This window comes from Ochotona curzoniae, unplaced genomic scaffold (genome assembly GCF_017591425.1).
Source record: "Ochotona curzoniae isolate NIBS_2020 unplaced genomic scaffold, NIBS_Ocur_1.0 patch47, whole genome shotgun sequence".
Lineage (NCBI taxonomy): Eukaryota > Metazoa > Chordata > Mammalia > Lagomorpha > Ochotonidae > Ochotona > Ochotona curzoniae.
Genome location: NW_024467025.1, coordinates 102,795 through 125,822, shown reverse-complemented (window position 1 = coordinate 125,822; position 23,028 = coordinate 102,795). Strand labels below are relative to the sequence as shown.

Genomic DNA, 23,028 nt, shown 5'->3' with positions numbered 1-23,028 from the left:
TCTCTGTGACTTGCTGCTCCCTTCTGCCATTCTGTCTTCCAAATAAATCAAGTAAATCTTTAATAGAATACAATCACCATCGTTTGTTTTTGTGCACTTATAGAGCATACTAATTTTTCAAATTCTGTTTTATAAGCATGTAACAAAACTCTAGACACAGAGCTCTCTGTCAGAAATCAAATGCTTGGAAAGTACAGAATAATTCTCAAGTGTCATATAAAGGCAAATGACATACAGTCACACATGACTTAATGACAGGGATACATTTTGAGAAACATGTCATTAGGAGATTTCATCACTGCGCAAACTTCATAGAGCATACTTACTCAAAGGAAGACAGCTATGCCATCACTTGGTGACTGATCTTACAGGGATCACTGTTACATATGAGGTCTGCTGTTGATTGAGCTATGTGGTGCACGACTGGGTCCCTTATACCAAAGTGTACACATACGCATATACTCATATACATGTGACAGTTGGAGCAAATTTCCTAGAGCTATTCATATGCAAGGGCAACACAACCACAGTCATTATGCCACCCAATCTTAGGGGATTTTCATGGAATCCAGCTCATCTCCCTATTTTATATAGGGGCAAAGTGAGGAATAGTACAATTGAGTGGATTGGCCAAGGTTCTTCTGGTTTCTCAATTACTGAAAGAAATCAAGTAGGAGGATTTCTATTTTCATGTTGATACAAAATTCTAGGCAGAAAAGTGAAGGAAGATTGGGGTCACTCAATAGAAGCTAACTGGAATGAACAAAAACTACTGTCCTGCTCTCTGGTTCTCATCACACCCTCCTCCTGGGGGCTGGCAGTCTGCTAAGGCATCAGTACCCTCATTTTGGGTATGGTGAGGTGATAGAAAAGTCATTGGGTTCCCTTATTGATCATGAATTCAGAGTTAGGCAGTATGGATGTATAAACACAGTTCTGCAACAAATAACCATAGTACCTTCCAATCTCTAACAAGTGTTATTAGCACAAAGTTGTTCATAATATTCCTTATTAAGCTTTAAATAAACTACTTGTTGGTTTATTATTGCATAATGATTTTATTGGTAATTTGCTCTTCTTTTTCCCTAACAAGTTTATCACTTTTCTTAGTCAACTCAAAAGTCCCCACATTCTTGGTTTCATTAATTTTCTATATTTTCTATCTTATGAACCTCTGCTGTTTCTTCCTTTCTAATAAATAAATCAAAACTATTTAAAAATTCATAGTTTAATTATATGCATTCCATGAATATTCTGAAGATTCCTCATAAGTATGCATATTTCAATTTGAATAATTTTTCCATCCAAAGAAATTTATCTTTCAATTTCAATTCCACAAAGTTTTTAAAATACCTTTGTGTAGGTATATGGTGCTATGAATTTTGCCAAAGGCATTATTTTAGCAACATCCCATACGTTTGGCTTTTCTGTTTTAATACTTTCTAATTTCTCCTTTGACCTTTAGAGAATTTAGAAATGTTAATTGGCTTCCAAATATTTGAGGATTTTTCTAGACTGTTCTGTTTCAATTCCATTCTGAACAGAGACCACACTTTGTATGACTGAATCCCTACAGATTTATCGAGACCTGTTTTTGGCCTTGAATGAAAGCTGTGTTGATTACTCATTCGCAGTTGAAAATGATGTATATTCTGCTTTTGTTGGATGGGATGTTCTACAGATGTCAAATATAGCAAGTTCTTTGACTGAACTTTTGCTCCTTAATGCTTTTTCTCCTTACTTCTCCTATCAATTAATAATGTGTTCAATTAATTGAGACAGGAATATTAAACTCTGTGACTAGAATTGTGGATATATCTATTTCTCCCTAAAGTTTCACACACTGTATCAAGTGCCTCAAAGCTATGTTAATAGATACAAAAGCATTTGGATCATTACAAACTTCTGATTGGTCCTTTATCTTCATAAAACAATCTTCATTCCTACTCATATTCCTCACTTGGGACTCTATTTTAGTATTAATAAACACACTCCTGCTTTCTTTTGCTTAATATTTTCATGGTATCTCTTCTTCCACACTATTGCTTTTGTCTTTACACATAAACTGTGCTTCTGGCAGAGAGCTTACATCTGGGCATTGGATTAGGATTTTTCACTCAATCTCATAATCTCCTGTCTTAATGGGCTTTAGCCCATTTATATTTAACGCGATAATGATACTGTTGTGTTTAAATCTATCATCATGCTATTTGTTATCTATTTTCCATGTTTTTTTTTTTGCTTTTTCTCTTCCTGTCTTATTTTTCCTGACTTGAGGATCAGTGATATGATACCATTTCATTTATAGTTTATAACACTATAATAGTATACAAGTATACTTTAAAAAGCTAATTAAAGATGAAATGAAAATATTATGCACATTTCCATGAACTTTTTGAAGCTACCTTAGATTTCTTTTTCTCCTCTCCCTTGTGCTAGGTCTTGTCATATGTTTTAATATCACATTTGTTATAAATCCCATGCAACTTTGTCATTAGCCACCTGTCTCTTAAAGAGGTCTAAATAATAGGAAAAAAACCTTACAGTTACAATTTTTGGTACTCCTCATTATTTTGACTAGATTAATACTTTCCTTTGGCATTATTGTCTCCAGAAAGACTTTCTCCTCAATTTCTTTTAGTGCAGCTCTATGGATGATGAATTCTTTCAATTTTTATATATTTGAAAGTATTTATTTTACCCTCCATTTTTGAAAGATGCTTTCTCCTGGTAAAGAATTCTATCTTAGCAGTTTTTTTTTTCTCCCTTTCAATACTTTAAATATGTTGTTCCATTAGTGCCGAATCTTTTCCTAGTTTACTCCAGGTCTAATCCACTTCATCTATCCACTGAGTTTTAAAATTTCAAAGTCCATATTTTTCATGTATAAAATTTATATTTGATTCTTTTTCAAATCTGCTTTTCAGTGGTTTTTTTTTTTGTTTCCTTCTGATTTTTACATTTTTTTTCTTTTCTAGAATTATTTACTTGAAATACAGAGTGACGAACCAAGATCTTACCTCTGCTGGTTCACTCCCATATGGCTATTGCCAGCAGGTCTGGGTCATGCTGAAGCCTAAGCCAGCAGCAGCCACAGCTCATTCCTGGTCTCACACATGCTCAGCAGCAGAACTGGAACTTGAACCGGCACTGATGCAGGATGCAAGCATCTCAAGCAGAACCTTAACCTGCTGTACCACAATGTTCAAGCTCTTTGATTTCTTTAATTATTTAAAATACCATGTTATGGTCTCTTTCAGATTTCTGATCAATATCTAAGACTCTAATGCTTCTGTTTATGCTATGTGCTTAGGTTTATACATAGTAGACCAACTGCCTGCCACTTATATAAATGAAAAAATAATACAAGTTAATCTGAAGCAGGACTAGTTTCTACTCTGAATCTTTATACTTTGCTATTTTAAAGAGTTCACGAATTTGAAACCAAAAGGTATCACTGCCCAAGATCAATTTATGTTAATTTCTTAAGGTGGTACTTCTAGTATCAACTAACTATTTTATTCCAAACTCCAAAGCTTTCAGTTTGAATTTTTAAAAAAATTTTTTTAATTGGGAAATCAGATGCCATTTGTAGGAAGCTACAGTCAGGAGTAGGGGGTGACTGGGGTATGTGACATGGGACACAGGAATGTGACATGGGACACAGGCACTAGGCTAAATGACTACCCAAGAAACATGTTATTATTGACATCATTACTGTGTTCCTTTTTTAAAGCAAGAATTTTTTGTTGTTATTCTTTATTTTAATTTAGAAGGCAGAGGCAGAGACATAGATTTTCCACTGTCTGGCCCATGTCCCAAATGCTTGCCACAGCGGAGACTGGGCCAGCCCAAAGCCAGGAGCACAGAACTTAGTTATTTGGGTCTCTGACATAGGTAGCTGCTGTGGGCTCAAGGACTTGAATCATCATCTGATGTCCCCCAGGGCATGCCCCATCGGGAAGCTGGCCTCAGAAGCAGAGTTGGCACTCCATTAAGGCACGCAGGCATCTCCAGTGGTGTCCTAACTGCTATGCCAAACACCTACTTCTCACCATTTTAAAGCGTGGATAGTGAAGCCACTCCCCTCACTTCCTACCTTGATAGTTTTTCACAGGAGTCATCTTGTTATAATCTTCTGACAAAATAAACTCCTGCAAAATAGGAAAGCAAAATGTTAAGTAAAAAGAAATTCTTTAAGTAAATGTTTTGGTAAAATTAGACTGTGTAGAACAAATATCATCAGAGAATTACATCTCACACATGCAACGTTAGTACTTGCCTGTCAGCATTTCATACCTTCTTAAAGGAACAACTGCAATTATGATCTAATGCAATTAACATAGGTTTTGCTGTGTGGCTATTAGGATGACTTCATATATACAAGAGATGAGAAATTAGATCATGTTCAGAGTCTTGATATTGGCAACTCTGAAGGTAAACCTGATGAAAAATGCATTTCTTCTAAAGATGCTACAACTGAAATTTGCTAGACTCAGGTCAGTGATAAATGGATGCATTTGCTCTAGTAGAGAAATAAATTATAAATACTTTGAAGATTTTGTTTATAATACCAGCAATTTATTTCCCCTTGTTTATCATCACTGGATTTCTGATACAGCACCTTGGCACAGTGGGTATCAATAAGCACTGGCCCCAATCTGATGAGATTAGTGTGGGTGTCAGATTTGCTGCAAAAATCAGTGTCTTTTTAGCACACTGCATATACTCCTGGGGAGTTATGTCAGCATGTATGCATTTATAAAGTGACCCACATGCAGAAAACAGCCAGGGTTGAATCTAAAGCTTCTTTCAAAGGCAAAATATCTAATACATTCTTACAAGGTAAGCTGTCAAACATAAGCTGCAAAGTATTATAAACTTATGACTTCATCAGAGCTTAAAAAGAGAAAAAAACATCTTTCAAAAACATTTGGAAGCAACCAGAATTTTATTTTGATGACTAATGAGAGTGGGAGAACAGACACAGAAACCCCTTATTTGCTATCAATGTGTTTACTGAGTTCACAGAGTCTGTGTAATTTTTTAGAAGAAAAAAAATGAACAATTTGTGTGATAAATGTCACAAAGGTGAAATAGGAGGTGATTTGAGAGCATACAAGTTTCTTAGCTATTCATGTTTCTGTTTCAGCCCCCTTTAACAAGCTGATCTACAAATGAATTTCTTCACCATGATTTTCTCAGAAATAGCATTATTCAACTTGTCACTTTTTATCTTCCTATTATTTATTCCTCCAGGGAGTGGTACTTACCTTATCCATTTCTTAATTTCAAAGAGTTTTTAGACTAACAACTGAACAGAGCTGACTCATTTTTAAAGTAAAGTGGCTTGCCATAGGAGCTCCACTGTGGGTAGGGAAAGATAAATGTGCCGAAGCAATGATTCACCCTCAGCCTTTCATTGCAGGTAAGAGCAACCTGACCTCGAGCCTTGTTCTTTATAAAGCCCCAAATATCCTGACATACATTCTGAATAGGCCATTTCGAATCTGACAGAAATATCCAAATTGAGTTTTAAAGACTCAAGACTCACCACCAACATCTAATTGCTTTTAGTGCTCATTGTAGTATATCAAATAATACAGGATGTAAAAAAAAGTCTTCAAAAAAATCATGGAAATTTGCATTATGAAAAAATTGTGCATCGGTATCAAATTTCTTGCATTAAAGTAAGTTTATCTTTTAATTCCATTTTCCACAAACTTTTTGAAGTACCCTCCTTTAAGAAAAAAGCTACTACCTGCTGCCACCTGCAATCTCATCCCTTCCAGGCAACCAAACTCAAGGCAAGTCAACAGAATTCAAAGGGAAATGGAGAACTGGGAGACGAGACCCATCTCCATCATCCTCTCTGGTAGAGTCATCCAAAACGCACTGTTTCCGTTCCAGCATTTCTGTCTGTGCATGGAGTTTACGTAGGATGGAGTTCAGCTGGTGTTCGAGTTTCTGCTCCCTTCACTTACACTGCACATCTTGGACCTCCAAATGAAGTATTGGTATCTAAGTTTTCAGTTTTCAGAGAACCAGACCAAAGCAAGAAAATTTATACAACAAGAAATGAAAATGACAGACTGATACATCAAAAGTGCTCTAACTCATAAACAGGATAATACTCATAAAGAACAACTGGTTATCATTTTTTTGTGCATCTATGTTGTAAAAAAATGGAAAAGTTAGGGATGTCCAATGATGATCAGATATGGAAATAGGCTATCACTTGAAAGTGGCAGTGGGTGGGACAATGAATGGATACATACTTTCCAGAAAGGGATCTAGCAATGTTTATTAAGACAGTAAAGATTGGTTTGTGGCACTGTGACTAAAGCAAACGCTTACAATGCTGAATGCTGACACCCCACATTGGAGTGTGGGTTCCAGTCCCAAGTGTTCTGTTTCCAATCCATCTCCCTGCTAAACCGTCAAAGGAAGGCCCAACTACATGGGTCCCCGCAACACACATGTGAGATCTGCATGGAGTTCCTGGCTCCTGGCTTCAGCCTGGCCCAGCCCTGGTTGTTGTAGCCATTTGAAAAGTCGGTCTGCATATGGAAGATGCCTTTCCTGGCTCTGTCACTCTACCTTTTAAACAAATAAATCTTAAAAAGAAAAGACTAGTAAATGTATATAAATTTTGAGCTAGTAATATCTTCTGCATATATTTCAGTTCAAAAGGAGTTACATATTAAAGATCTTTGCCTTCTTTAACATATTCTTTTGGGGTTAGGAGCCAGACCCTAGACTTGATTAATTTGAGAATACTGGGGGAAGATGAAATACACTAAGAGCATGAGTGCCTAAGAGCACAGCCTGGACAAGGCTTTCTCACCCCATACCTGTTTCCCTACTGGTCCCTGAGGTGGCCTTGGTAAGCTGGCATTGTGTATCCCATTCTCACCAGCATGTTAATAATCTTGCCATCCTCTACTGTACCTGTGTCCTGATGTCCATTCCTTGTCAGCTAAGAACCAGGATGAGGGTGATAGTCATCTGGGGCTTGCCACCCCTCCCCCAGGTATCTGAAACTGGCAAGAACCCAAACTGTTGCCTCAGAACCTGCAGAGGGTGCTGTGGTTGTACCCTAGCCTGGCATCACAGAAGACTGGGATACACCCCACGGAAACAAGTGAGAGAGGATAAATGGAAAGGAAAGGAAAGGAAAAAGGCTGGGGTCAGAGGTCAGACACAGGGCTTAGGATGGCCAGTGTACCCTCTATGGCCACTACCAAAATGTTGAGATGCCTCTGTACCACATCCCACATTGTAGCTCAGTGTTCCTGGTCCTAGAGCACGCATGGGTCAGGCCCATGAATGTGGCTATAGATCCAAGCGCATAGCTGTGTAGCATCTCCTGGAAAGGCTCACAGGTTCAGGAAGGTTCAATACATGAGCAATCAGCAGGTCACTGAGCATCTAGCTCTGCAGGTGTCAGGGCTGCCCTTCTGCACTGTTGATAATGTGTTGGCTGAAGGCTGTGGCTGCCACTTCCAATTACTCAGCTGCAGCTCAGAGGTCCCAGGCTGATGGCTGCTTTCCAACAAGGACCCCAGTTCTGCACAGCCTGCAGAAACCTGCAGAGGGTACTGCTCTAGTCACTTGTAGGGAATAGCTGTAACTGAGCAGGAGACACACCTTCTCCACTGTCTGTGCCATAGCCTGGTGGCTGCTGAAGCCAGATCATGGGTATAGGGGAAGACGGTGGAGGAGAAACCCAGGAAGTGAATGAAGTGGCATGTAGTCACTGCTGGCACCCAGAGAGCTCAGACTGGGGTCTGGGATGCTATAATTTAAGAACCAAATCCAGCTGTCACAGATGCTAAGTTTTTTGCCATCTAGCGAATGCATCTGGTGGGATGAGAAGCTAGTGTCATTGTGAGCCCTCCCCAGCCCCAGGTAGATGGCCGATTTGCCTGGGCCGCAGTCTCTTGTCCACCCATGGCTCCTGGACTTACAGGATTTGTTGCACTTGCAGCATTTTTGTAATTGTAAAAAGCAGCAAACAAGTGGAATATCCACTCAAAGGAGAAAGTACTTGAGTAGCATACGGCATATTTATTTCACAAAGCATTGTAGAACCAAAGTTAGAACCATGTGCTTCCTAGAGGGATACCTCTGATAGTTGTAAGTGAAAACAAGTTACACGGTAATGCTTATTATGTGACCTTATTTTTACACAACAAAACAGGAACCAAAAAACCCTTATAACATGCAACTTTAAAGTTAGTTTGCATTTTTAACACAGTTGAAAGAAATGTGAAAGGATACAGGAGAGTGTTCATGTTGGTTACATATATTGGTTTCTTGCCTGGTCCAGCCCCTATTCCCATGGATTTTGGGGTAGTGAGCCAGGGAATGAAAGCTCTCTCTGTATCTGCCTCTCAAATAAATAAAGCTGAAAATGTAATGAGTCTATAAATAATCTTCATCTGCTTTTATGATTATTTTCCTGTGAGTGGTTTTCTAGACATGGAATTACTAACATAGACTAAAATACTTCTAAAGCTCTGGATAAACATTACCAATATTTTTCCTAAAGGGTTTGTACCAATTTATGCCCCTACCAGTGGTGTATGATAGTGACTGTTCAATCCTAATCAACACATTCTAATGCATACTACTACTTGAGAAAAATGTAACTTTTATTAGTCCTATGTATTTCTTTGATGCAACCTTTCTGCTAGCTGTAATATTTTTTACAAGTTATTTATCTGAGAGTCAGTCAGAGAGAGAGAGAGAGAGGGAGAGAGAGGGAAGGAGAAAGTGTGTTCCCATTCACTAATACCTTTCCCAAACACCTGCAACAGCTGGGACTAAGCCAGGCCAAATCCAGGAGCTGAGACCCACCCAATCCAGTCTCCCATGTGGATGACAGGAACTAACAATCTGTGCCACCGCCTGCTGCTTTCTAGGATGCACATTAGCAGGAAGCTAGAATTCAGGGCACAGTTGGTTCCTAATCCCTAACTTTCTGATACTGAATGAAGGCTTAACAACTGACTTTAAAAATATATATATTTATTTGAATGAGGAAAATAAGCCCGGGGGGGGGGCGTGGAATATGGAGAGGGAGTAGGGAAGTCTCAGGCACTGTGGAATTGTACCATAAAATTCATTCAAAATTTAAAAAATTAAAAAAGAAAGGATGAGAAAAAATATTTATTTGAAAGGCAGAATACAGAAAGAGAAGAGACGGAGAGAGAGAGAGAAAGAGAGAGAGAGAGATTGTCCAGCCTCTGGATTACTCCTCAAATGGCTGCAATGGCTCGAGTTGGGCTGGTCTGAAACCAGTAGCCAATATTTTTTTCCAGGTCTCTCACGGTGAGTGCAGAGGCCCAAGAACTTAGGCTGGTTCACTCCCTGAGCAGCTGCAACAGCCGGAACTGAGCCAATCAGAAGCTAGGAGTCAGGAGTTTCTTCCAGGTGCAGGGTCCCAAGGCTATGGGCTGTCTTCAACTGCAGGTCCCAAGTAGGGAGCTAGAAGGGAAGTGGAGCAGCTGGAACACAAACTGGTGCCCATTTGGGATCCTAGTGGATGCAAGGTGAGGATTTAGCCAATAGGCAATCATGTGGGGCCCACACCATTCTATTTCTAAGCTTCAGAAGAAAAGGAAGGGGGCTGTTTCTTTGATGTTTCAGACCAAATTAAGGATGGCAAAGAAAAGAAAAACGGCCACAATGCTTAAACCACAATGTTCTTAGAATCCAACACTGTGGCTTGCGGTGGAGTAAAGAAAAAAAAGCTTTTAAGCTTTTTTGTACATTTGTCAATGCCTTTTCTGCTTCTATTTGTCTCTGAATTCCTATGAAAAGTAAGGCTTGAAAAAAAAATCCATCTTAATTTGGGCAATATCTTAAATGTCGCTAGTAGCTCTGTCATTAAAGAACATACAAGGAGGCCCATGACTGTGTATACACATGCCATTCACAACCCCCTTGTGGCATGTTTCACAAGATTCATCATTATTGTTTTTTGGTTTATAAAAATGTATGCCAAGTGGATACATTGCTTTTTGTTTGCTAACATGTCACCTTATCCAAGAGGAGCTGCTATTCAGCCTTTTGTCAGTCAAAGCAACAGGTCAGGAGGCAGTACTTCATGCTTTTACTCAAATGAAGGGTATCACTTGTTTTCTTAGGTCATCTTAAGGCCCTCACACATTGTAAGTTCTCAGTGATATCTCGTGAAAGATGGGGAATAACGGACTGGCAGACTAGAACCCACAGTGCTGTGTGGTGTCTTATAGTTCCACGCAGGAACAGGGCTTGACAAGCGCACATAAGGCTGAGGCACAGGGTAGTGTTTTCAGTATTTGTCTGTCCTAAATTAAGGGTTTAAAATTAACTGAGCATGTGATGGTATTAGGAGGTGCAGAATTCAGGCGGTGGTGGAGTCATGAAGGTGGAGTACTCAGGAGTGAGATTAGAATCCTTTACTGAAGAGGTGAAACGGATCACACAATCCTTCATTCCCTCCACCTCCTACACAAAGTTAGAACCTAGTGTCCCTCTGTGTCAAGGAAGTAGAAACTGGAACCTCATTAGACATCAAACCTGTTGCAGTCATGATGCTGGACTTCCCAGTCCCTCGACACTGTGAGAGAGAAAATTCTGTTGTTTACAAATAACCCAGTCTCGGGTATTTGTTAAAATATCTGCTCTGGGGCCCGGCGCGGTGGCGCAGTGGTTAAGGTCCTCGCCTTGCATGCCCGGGATCCCATATGGGCGCCGGTTCTATCCCGGCAGCCCCGCTTCCCATCCAGCTCCCTGCCTGTGGCCCGGGAAAGCAGTCGAGGACGGCCCAAGCTTTGGGACCCTGCACCCACGTGGGAGACCCGGAAGAGGCTCCTGGCTTCGGATCGGCATAGCATGGGCTGTTGCGCTCACTTGGGGAGTGAATCATCGGACGGAAGATCTTCCTCTCTGTCTCTCCTCTCTGTATATTTGCCTTTCCAATAAAAAAATAATAAAATAAATCTTAAAAAAAATATATCTGCTCTGCCCACAAAGCTATCTCATATTTATGGTCATGTTGAGGCAGAAGCCCTACTCTAAGCCAGATGTACTTACTGGATTTGTTGTCTCCCTCTTTTCCTTCTTCTCAAAAGTAATGTTCAACCATTGCAAAGAATAGAAGAACTTTTAAACAATCAATAACAATTAGGAAACAATGTGCTGGATTCCTCTGCTGTTTCCAGGGCCACTCTGAGTTTACTGACAAAGGAGAACTACACAGTTCCAAGTAAAACTTGACTACTCACCTATAAAACACCCTCCCCTCAAGAATTCCAACATTGGCGCTGGTGTTGTGATATAGTGGATAAAGCCACCACCTGCAAATGCTGCCATCCCTCATGGGCACTGGTTCATGTCCTGCCTGCTTTCAGTTGAACTCCCTGTTGATGGACTGAGAAAGCAATGGAAGATGACCCAAGTGCTTGGGCTCCTCCATTCATGTGGGAGATCAAAATGAGGTTCTTGGCTCCTGGCATTGTCTTGTGCTCGCCCCGGCCACTGCGATCACTCAGGCAACGGACCAGCAGAGGAAGATCTCTTTCTCCTTCTCCTTCTGTAACTGACTTTCACATGCACACAGACATAAACTTGAATTTCTAGTTTCTTTGTTTAAAAGTTCCTCAATGATCCCTATTTCTTAAAACACAGCACTAATTGGAGGATAAAAAGTATTATCTAGGTTATTTGCTACTGATTCTTTGTCATGCATTTTGCTTATTGAAGACATGAACTAACTTTTAACTTTGAACAGGGCAAACATAATTAAGGACTCTTAATGCAAAAATGATTAAGAGTGAAGGAAGAGATAACATCTATTTACCTAGCAAAAGTATCATATCAAAGTACACAGCTTTGGGGTGGGTGAGCTTGTATGTGTGCCTATGCCATGCCATTAGCGAACAGCTAAACACATGAAAGGGTCCTGTGAACCCAGAGGTATCTTGTTTTTGCCTCCAAATAAGAGGATGCTGTAAGAGCAAGAATATTTTGGGATTAGTAAACTCTTCATGCTATATTCACGTAAGAAATCTATTTCTGCTTTTGCGTTTCTGCTGTAGAAATGCATGTATGTACACTGTACTTGTTAAATACATATTTGTACCTCTTTTTTAAAAAAAGATTTATTTATTTTTATTGCAAAGTCAGATATACAGAGAGAAAGAGAGGCAGAGAGAAAGATCTTCCGTCCAATGATTCACTTCCCAAGTGACTGCAATGGCAGTACTGTGCCAATCTGAAGCCGGGAGCCAGGAGCTTTTCCAGGTATTCCATGTGGGTGCAGGGTCCCAAGGCTTTGGGCCATCCTCAACTGCTTTTCCAGGCCCCAAGCAGGGAGCTGTATGGGATGCGGTGCCACTGGGATTAGAACCGGCCCCCATATGGGATCCCTGTGCGTTCAAGGTGAGCTTTATCTGCTGGGCCAACTGCGCTGGGCCCCATATTTGTACTTCTACATGTGTTTGTCAAATACATAATTGAAATCTACTTATTGAAACGAATGTGACTGATTTTTATTTCCTTGTAGCAAAAACATATACAACATTAAAGTTGTCATCTTCATCATTTCTGGGTCCCTAGCTTATTAGGACTGAGCAAACTTACAGTTTTGCACATTATACCTTTTTCATCTTGTAAAACTGACACTCTACACCCATTAAACACCCATTCCTCCAACTCCCTTCCTTCAGGTCTTGATTAATCACCTTTTTACTTCTTTAGTTCTATGATATTTGACGGCTTGAGGTACTTCATTCATGTGGAATCATGACATTTTTATCTTTCTGGAACTGGTTAATTTAATTTAGCATAACATCCTCCAGTCTCAACCATGTTGTAGCAGGTGACAGAATTTGCTTAGTTTTTAAGGTCACATAACTGCCCACTGTATGTATATACTATGTATCTATTCATTTGTTGATGGATATTTGTGCTTCTAGCTCTTCAGTAATGTACATGTGACTGTGAACATGGGGGTGCAATGATCTATTCAAGATCCCTGATTCTAGTTCCTTTGGTCATATACCCTGAAATGGAGTGGCTGGATCATGTATGGTGTTTCCATTTTTAGTTTTTTGAGTAACTTTCATATGTAAACAAATGACTGATTTGAAATCATTGTTAGAAATATATTATTATCTTTAAAACTGATTTATTATATAGTTTCAAAATTAGTAGTGTCTTGTTGTTCCTGCCTCAGATACCAGGAAGTTGAGAGTCAAATTCAAGTACTAACCACACAAACTCTGCTGATCCTCATAGTCTGCACACATTATTTTTATTATTATTCCAGGTTTGACTTAGGCTCTTTTGAGTGTAAGGAACATAAACCACTACAGAGGAGCGGGATATACTGCAAAGACACAGAGGTCATCATGTGAAAGCAATGGGCCAGTGGAGTTGTACTGCCCCCACTATAGCCTTCACAGGCTCAAGGCCTCTCTCGGCATCTCCGATCTGTCATTCTAAGTGCAACGACCTAGTATCCTTTTCTAACTAACTCATCTCTTCTGATTACCCAGCTTCTGTTCTCTCCTAACTGGACCTTGCATGGGCTATCTCAGAACAGGATTTGTAGGACAGGACAACTGAGTGATGGATGGGGACACATGTCATTATGTCTTGGCCCAAACCCCTAGAATCCTCAGCGCCAAGAATGATTTTTTTATGTAAACTGTGGACTTTGAGTGACAATGATGTCAATACAAGTTCATGCTGATAACAGAGAAGGTTATGTGTCTATGGAAGCAGGGGGTCTATGGGAATTTTTTTCAATTTTGTTGTGAAACTAAAATCTCTCTAAAAACCACCAGCAAGTAAAATCTCAAAATCCATGAGAATGGCACTGAGCAAAGAGCTTCTAAGCTGCAGGGGCCTCCTATCTAAGGTTGCCTCCATTCTCTCACCCTGAGTGGCCTGGAGTCTGGGACATCTTAGTTACCTTTTTGTTTAAAATCAGTAATTCTCAAAACTTTGGTTTCTGGTTCCTTTACCCTAAAAAATAACGTATTCTGAACATCTTGGATTTCTGTGGGTTACACTGATTGATACATCTTATTAGAAATCACAGCTGCAGAAATTTTCAAGTATTAAGTCAATAAAACAATGACAATTTAATTACAGTAATGTAAAAATAAAATTTTCTTTACAAAACAAAGAATGTAGTGAATTCAGAAGCACTGCTTTCCAGGTTAGCAATTCTCATTAATGGAGTGACAAGGTAGAAGCCTAACAGAAGACACTTGTGTTCTCATTTGCTTCTGCATCAAATTCGTACATGTGTTGGAAAACGGGATTGAAAGAGACAAGTATCTTGACGCTAGTATGAAAAAGTTTCCTTCTCAGGGATCAGAGCTTGAGAACTACTTTTTTCAGTGACTAAATTGATTTTAGCATTCCAAAATATTCATTTCAGATTCTGCCAGTATGCCTGCAGAATTCAAAGACATATTCTTGTTTATGATTATGAAAAGAGGCTTTGGAGCTAACAATCAGTGGGGATGTTCTCTCATCCAGGCTCTGAGAGGCTAGTTGTCATCGTCCCTAATGTCAAGTGCCTAAAGACTAAAACCTTTTCTGAAGACAGATATTTCAAAAAGGTGGTGAATGGATGCTTTAGCGGCAAACTCCCAGCCTGGACTGCAAGCTCTGTAGGAAATTCCAGACACATTTCTAAGACTGACATGTACCACAGAAGTGTCTGAAACAAGAGGTGGAACAAAGATGCCTAGGGTTTGGGCAACAACAGCCGGTCTCTTCAGATTCAAGATGATGCTTACAATGAAACAAAGTCAGGCTTATAAACTCTATTGATTCTTGTTCAAATTCAGGTTTACACACAAAACATTTCATGATCTCGTTGCACAAAAATTACTTAAGTGGTTGCTCTGCCTGGGTGCTTAAGGGTTTACTTGCCAGCATGTTTGCTTATCTGTGGGCGGGTGTTTTTGTTCTTTCCCATACCCTGGCTTTTCAGTAGCATTTTTCCCAAGAGGATGGAAGGGAGAAGTTGGTTAGGATGCAACCACTCCTGAAACTGCCTCTGGCAAACTGCAGAATCTTAAGGACAAATGCCCTTGAAAGTTATTCAATGAATGAAGAACATCCAGTTCAAGCCCAAAATCTTAATCCATAATATCTATGTTGTACACAAAAGAAAGTCTCTCTGTATCCTGTACCCTCATTATCTTTCACAGACAGTAAAAGAAGTTGCATATGCTAAATGACATTGATACTCAATAAAAATTCTGCTGTTATATTAAACAAATGATATGAGAGATTAGTTTACATAATTTGCCATTTATTTATCTAAACAGAAGAAAACATAGGTCAAAACTTTTGAGAAAATTATTCCAAAGAAAGAAACTGTCTACTGAAGCTGAAAGGATCAGATGCTGTAGGAGCAGGGAACTCAGTCCAGGTCTTCCTATTACTTTGAGTCATTGTCACTGCCTCCCATGGTCTTCATTCGCAGGACACTGGAGTCAGGAGCCAGGCACTCCAAAGTGGGATTCAGGAAATTCCAGCCAGTATCTTCACTGCCAGACCCAACCCCAGCCTCTAGCCTAATAGTTACAGCTGACAACTATTATTCCCAGTTGATACTGAAATTACTCTAGAACTTTAAGCTCTTGCTCTCTCGGAGTTTCGGAGTTTGTAAAGGATCTTAGAGACTACCTTATCCAATGATTCATTCCTTAGATGGGAGACTAAAGTTTAGAAGATGCTTGGACTTGTCCCAAGATCACAAACTACTCTGACTGCAGAGCTGGGCTGAAAAACAGGATCTGTCTCTTGATTTTTTTAAATTCACTGATCTTTTGAGCTCAAAGAGCTCTCCTCAAAACATTGAAACCTGAGAAAACGTCTCACTGAATTTTTATGAGCAGAGAAAAAAACTGCGGTGCAAATTCTGAAATCATTATGCTTTGTAAAAAAAAAAAAAAAAAAAAAACCCAGACAATACACCGTTTAATACCCACAAAAAGGGAAGCATGAAGCACTGTGCGCCTCCAATGATGGCTGCTACCCAGTGAAAGTACAGTCAGCTGGTCTGCCACGGACGCTGATCAGTCAGAACAGATGCTGGCTGTGGACAGCAACAACTGATTGGACTGGCTGTACAAGAGGCTGGCCATTGAGTTATCTTCGTCAATCATTCCTTCTCTCTACTCAAGCTCTCCTACACATCTCTATCCAATCATCATCTCTCTTGAACGCTGCCCCCTCCAATGCACTTCCAACTATCCTGGACAATGACCTGCACATTTCTACCTCCTAACCTTTGCTCTAGTCTCTCTCCAATTTCTGTTATTTCTTAAACCTATCTCTCCAAGCCAGGCTGAATGGTCTGTGTTTATTACACTCATTCCAGGTAGAAAGGATCTTGTTTCCCTGAAATTCAAGAAATTCCAGTGCTCTTTTATGTTACTGATCACAATCTGCATTAAGTCCGTTCTATCTATGATCAGACTTTTTTTATTCCCTACAGATTTTAAATTGAAAGGTAGTTTTGTTTTTCTTGTTGGTGTGTCTCCTACAAGATTACCATTTTCCCTATAGTGTATGAGAGGGAACCAACAAATACGTATGAGTAAAGGAATAATCACTCCCTTTTTAAAAATACAATCAAAATTTTAATTGTATGAGAAAAGCTTCTGTCGCAGAGCTTTGCTCTGTCTTGGCCTCTGTGTGAAACTCCTTTCCCCAGATATTAAGTATGACTCATTCCTCCACCCACTTGTCTTGTACTCAAATGACACCTCATTATGAGGCCCAACCAGTCTATCTTCTAAAAATCACAATTAGGCAAGGTGCTTGGCCTACTGGTTAAGACACCAGATTAGATGCAGGCATAAAGCACTCATTTAGAAGGCCTGCTACTTAGCTTCTATACCTTGGGAGGCTGTGTGTGGCTGGATCCCTGCCAACCTTGAGGGAGACCACGACACAGTTCCTGGCTCCTCCTGGCTGCTGCAGGCATTGGGGGAGTGCACATGCAATTAGAACAATCTTTGTATGTCTCCTCTCTGCCGTTTAAATAAATATATTTTTGAAAATTTCAATCCATTCCCTTTACCCTGCCCTCACATTTCCATTCCCTTTTACTCCACGCTATTTCACCCGACAGTACATATCACCTTACAATCATCTAACAAATGTAGACATTATTATGTTCCTTATCTAAATTGAGTTTATTATATATGACACAGACAGAAGAGGGCCTTTTTAAGAAAAGATGACATATTTAGTTTGCTAATGTATCACAGGCATCTAACACTTGTGGCACACGGAGGGTAATTAATATATTTTGCTAGAAGAATCAAATAAGAATACAAAATAGCATTTTAAATGTAATAACTGAAAAATAGACTTTGAATGCCATAATATTTTACATGTATGAGTTTTAAGAAGCATAAAAAATCAATATATACTACACAAACACAAAATAGTTAAGTCACAGCTGCAGTTAATAACCAACATTTCCTACTTGTGTTTTTATTTAGACAAATCATCAGAGAAAGATTAACTGGTTTACTCATCAACAGTAGGCTTAAAGTAGGACCATATTTGTCATTTTGGGGTTCAATGCTTTATACAACTATGTGAATAAAAATATTTACAAGATATTCAACAAATAAAGGAAAAAAGAGAGTTTAACTGCTAAACATTTACTTCTGTTAATCAATGCCAACAAATAGAACAATTTGTACTTTTCACTCAAATCCCAAGACTAGCCAATGTCTTGGTGTTTGGTTAACACAAAACACAATAATGGGCAGTTTCTTCAATCTGTTTCTAACCATGTTATCCATGCTTAAATATTATAATTTTCTCTTATATTTAAATTCACAAATTTTCAATTCTGAGAATTATTCAAATCTACATAAAACTAATAAAAAAGAAAATTTTATAAGTAAAGCTTATTAGCCAGCAATGGTACTCATAAGACACAACCTAGTCTAAAAATATTTGTTAAAATATATTTAAACTTCCAGTGGCAACTCATTGCATACAAATTAAGTTTGGGACCTGGAATGGTAACCTAGCAGCTAAAGTCCTTGCCCTGCATTTGATGGGATCACATATTGGCACTGCTTCATGTCCCGGCTGCTCTACTTCCCATCCAAATCACTGCTTGTGGTCTGGGGAAGCAGTTGAGGATGGCCCAAAGATTTGGGACCCTGCACCCATGTAGAAGATCCAGAAGAAGCTCCTGGCTTTGGATCGATTCAGCTCTAGCTTTTGAAGCTTCTTGAAGAGTGAGGCAGTAGACCGAGGATCTTTCTCTATCTGCATTTCCATTAAAAATAAAGTGTTTTTTAAAAAATTAAAGGTTTTTACTTTTAGATAAAGCATTAAGCTTACCAAAAAGTAAATTAAAATTTATTTATAGTAAAATAGAACTTTTGCATTACCACCTGCAGTTGCAATTTCTGGAAGACTTTCTGAATGCTAGGCCTCTTTTAATTACTATTTTACTTCTTTTTATTATTATCATTTTATGATACAGTTCCATAGGCCCTGGGATTTCCTTATCCCTTCCCCAATTCCCTCCCCCCTCACTGAGTTCCCCTATATCATTACTATAGTATAGTTCTTCATAAACAGTCATATGTCCATCACTGTCGGCATGGACAATGGCAGAGAGTCCAGCATCCTACTGTCATATAGTAAACAGTTTCATTGGGTGTTCAAATTTGTGTGAAAGTAGAAATGCATACTGCATTGTATCCTCACATCTGGAAATGACAGTCTCCATTACACAGTTACTATACATCCCCTTAAATGAAAAGCCACAATACCAACAACAGGAAGAAAAATAAAAATTTATATTGCTATGAAGCTAACTAATATGCTGCTAGATATGATAATCTCTATTACACCATTACTATACATCCCTTTAAATGAAAAGCCACAAAACAAAATAAACAACAGGAAGAAAAAAAAAAGAAACTAACAACACCATAAAGTTAAATAACATGCTACTGAATCACTAATATGTCGCTGAAGAAATGAAAGTCAAGAACCTTCTTGAAGAAAATGATGCTATCTATGATCTATGAGTCATTGAAGAATTTAATCAGAAGAAAATGTTTTGAAGAGATGAAACTAACAAAAAAAATCAAAATCCATGAGATACAGTTTCCACTGATCTTTGTTGGTGAAATGTGTCTCCTGTAGGCAATAAATAGATGGGTTTTGTTTTTTCAATCCTGTCTACTAATCTATGATGTTTGATTGAGCTTAAGTCATTTACATTCAGAGTTTAATATGTATGGGTGGTACTTTGGTCCTGTCATTTTAGGAATGGGTTGTTCGTTGGTTTAGTTTTTTGTTGTTACTTTACTGGGATGTTCTTCACATTTGCCTTTGGTTTTGGTGGGCGTTATTTTCTCTGTCAAGAAAACATCTTGAAGTATCATTTGTAGGGCAGGTTTGGAAGAGGCACATTCTTTTAACTTTTCTTGACTGTGGAAGAATTTTATTTAATTTTTAATTTATTTAATTTTTAAAGATAAAGGAAAACTTTGTGGGTATGTTATCCTGGGTTGACGATTTTTTTTTTGTTTTGTTTTTTAGAATCTGGATTGTCACTCCATTCTCTTCTGGCCTGTAGAGTTTCCTGTGAGAGATCTCCTGTGAGTTTAACTGGCATTCCTTTATATGTCAGTTGATTTTTTTCACGTGTGCATTTAAGGATCTTTTCCTTATTATTGACTAAAGAGAGCTTGATGATCACGTATCTTGATGAAGATCATTTTTGATCAGGCCTGTTGGGAGTTTTGTGCCCCTCCTGGATGTTGTTTCCCAGTTCTTTCTCTAGATTAGGGAAAATTTCCCTTATTATTTCATTAAATACATTTGTAAATCCAACTTCTCTTTCTGCACCTTTTGGGATTCCCATAACTCTTGAATCCTTTTTTTTTTTTTTTTTGGTCTGATCCAGCTCTGCTTCCAGCTTTTTGTTTTGTTTTCCCTTGGTGACAGGAAATCTCTTCCAATTTTGACATTCTTTCTTCTGCCTCCTTCATTCTATTTTGGAGACTCTCTACTGTACTTTTAATTTGCTCTACTGTATTCTTCATTTCTGATATATCAGCTTTCATTGGTCATTTCCAGAGTGACATATTCCTTGAATTCCTTAAATGTCTGCTTGATGTGTTTCTCGTTGTTGACACGAAGTTTTATAACAAGTGTTCTGAATTCTGTATCTCCATTTCTCGATATCTTCCTCAGTTAACTGTGAAGTTGGCAAAGGCTTTTGCTCCTTTGCAGGGGAGTCTTCAGTAATACTCATTGTGCCTCTGTCTCTTCTTTTACTCTTGGTCACTGTACTTTTGGTTAGCAGATTCTTCTCCTTGGGGCAGGTTTCTAAACTGTGTCACCCATAGGTCTACAGTTCGATTTTACTTATTGTAGTTGGTACACTGCTCTTTGTTTATAGTCACTTGTGCCACTTCCTACAGCGAGTTCCTGGTCTGGATTCTTGTATTAGATTTCCTCCATGGTCTCAGTAGCCCCAGCTCCTGGCTCACCAGTCTGTACCTCCTGTGATTCTGTGCTGAGGCTGCACCATTGTCTGTATAACCTTTCTCCCACTTCTGGTTGGAACAGGTCCCAGGATTAGGGAGACACTAGCAGTCTTATATAGCTAGGTTGTTGTTGGTGTTGATCTTGCTGAAACTTGTTGGCCATTAGGTCTGAGGGTCACATGGACATATTTTGTCCTGTCATAGTCAGTATTATTTTCCTGTGAGACCAGTGCAATGCACTGAACTCAGTGAGTTCTTGCCAGGTCAGTGTGTGCAGCTCAACTGTTGTTCCTGTGGTCTTAAATTATTTGCCACACTGTAAGAAATGTCACCTGATGTACCACTCATGGAGCTGTTGGTCTGCTGGCCGTCAGGTCTGAGGGTTACCTAGATCTATCTTGAGTGGAACCTATAGGATGCCACGTTGCTGCAGTTCACTGAGTCAGAAATGAGTTCACTCCCAGCTCCGTGCATGTCCTGTCCTATAGCTTTCGTCTCCTTAAACAAAATGGTGCCCGACATGCCTCTTGGGGCAGACTGTCTTGTGAAATCCACCTTGTTCTCACACTGCCTGTCCAGGACCTGGTGCTCTGTCTCTGCTCAAGGTCAAATCAAACAGACCAGCAGGGTGGGCAGTTCTTCTGGGTTACCTCCAGAGCTCCTGGTAAATGTCCCTTCGTACCTTGTTGCTGGTGGAGTTCCTGTTTTTGGTGGAGTTTAGATCACTGTTCACTGAATGCCACTGTGGTATCAGTCACTGCAACACCACACAGTTATGTCTATTGCTTTCCTGTGTCTGTCAGTTTCTGGGTACCCCTCTGCTGTTGTTCTGTCCTCTCCTATTTCCTGGAATATGGTTTCTCTGCTTCATAGTGGTTAGTATTTCTCCGTTTGTTAAACATGCCCTTACCCTATTTCACCATTTTGATTCTCCTGAGTGCTAGGCCTTTATATAAGTTATGTAATTTTCACTTCAATTCCACATGGCATATACTCCTAACATCCCCAGTGAACAATGAGTAAATTGAGGTTTCTGCAAAATCTGTCCCAGACGATCTGACTAAATAAAAATAGAAATGCAGATACTCTGGAAGCAAAGTCACACCTCAATCACCCAGGCATTTTGTCCTTTCCCTGTGGACGTAGCAGGTGCTAACTGTGAGTTCTCCCATGAACTCTGGGTTCGGTCAGCCACAGGGAGTAGGGCATAAAACAATGACTTCCTCCCTTTGCAAAGTTGATGAGAAACATGGGCTTCTATAAAGATGACTATGTATAAGAGTGAAAATGAAAGGAGGAAAAAACTCCCGTGTGGGGACACAGAGGAGGCCTGTACAGTTTCTATTTACTCAAGAATCAACACTAAAGTTTCAGTTTGTATGAGGTTCTGTACTAGACATTACAAAGTTGAATGGATTTAAATCTCCTGCCTCTACTTGCTCAGGGTAAATAGGTAAAAGAAAAGGCAAATTTCTTTTGGTTACAAGAGACTGTTTGGGGTAACTTATGTATTAACACAGACTTATACAAATAAAATATATATGTAAACTGTGTTTGGCTCTGTGGCATAGCACGAAAGCCACTACCTGTGGTGCTGGCACCCTAAATAGGAGCTGACTGTGTACTGGCTGCTCCAGTTCTAGTAGGCTTTCTACTAATATACCTGGGGATACAGTGGAAGATGGCCCAAGTGTTGGTACCACTGTGCTCACATGGGAGACCTGGAAGAAACTCCTAGTTCCTAGCTCCTAGCTTTGACTGACCCAGCTCCAGCCATTAGAGCCATTTGGAAGAGAACCAGAGGATGGAAGACCTCATTCTCTCTGTAACTCTTTCAAACAAACACGTGTTTTTAAAATATGCATAGAAATTGGGCCTGGCACGATGGCTCAGTTGCTAAATCTTCACCTTGTAAGTGCCAGCATGCCATATGTGTGCTGGTCTGTGACCCAGCTGTTCCACTTCCCATCTAGCTCCCTGCTTGTGGCCTGGGAATGCAGTACAAGATAGCCCAAAGCTTTGGGACTCTACACAAGTGGGAAACCTGGAAGAAGCTCCTGTGTCTTAGCTTCTGATCGTCTCAGCTCTGGCCATTGCAATCACTTGGGGAGCGAACTAGCAGACAGGAACTCTTTCTATCGCCTTCTCTCTGTAAATCTGCTTTCCAATAAAAATAAATAAACCTTTTTTGAAAAAAGATTTAAAAAACCCAAAACGCAAATAATGAACAATATCACATAAATACTAAAGCAGAAATTTGAATTCATAGTGTACAATACCATGAGTAGAAAGCCTTTCAGTCCTGCATTGAAGTAGGCCAGATTTTTCTTAAGAATGGGTTTGGAGTTTTGATTCATCTTAAAAATAGGGCAAGAGTTGTTGGTAAGATCTGGGAGCAGGAAAGCAGTGATGTGGGCATGAGGATGTGAACCAGATAAGTGTGGCATTTAGTAAGAAGAGCTGT

General features: G+C 39.4%; 1 protein-coding gene across 1 annotated transcript in view; it reads right to left on the bottom strand.

The window, feature by feature from the left end:
* The window catches only part of LOC121168042 (WD repeat and FYVE domain-containing protein 2), a 159,053-nt gene that overhangs the window by 39,446 nt on the left and 96,579 nt on the right, over positions 1–23,028 (bottom strand). Inside the window, exon 4 of the mRNA XM_040997808.1 lies at positions 4,100–4,154. Within this exon, the coding sequence (XP_040853742.1) occupies positions 4,100–4,154 (55 nt within the window). The remainder of the gene's footprint in view (positions 1–4,099; positions 4,155–23,028) is intronic.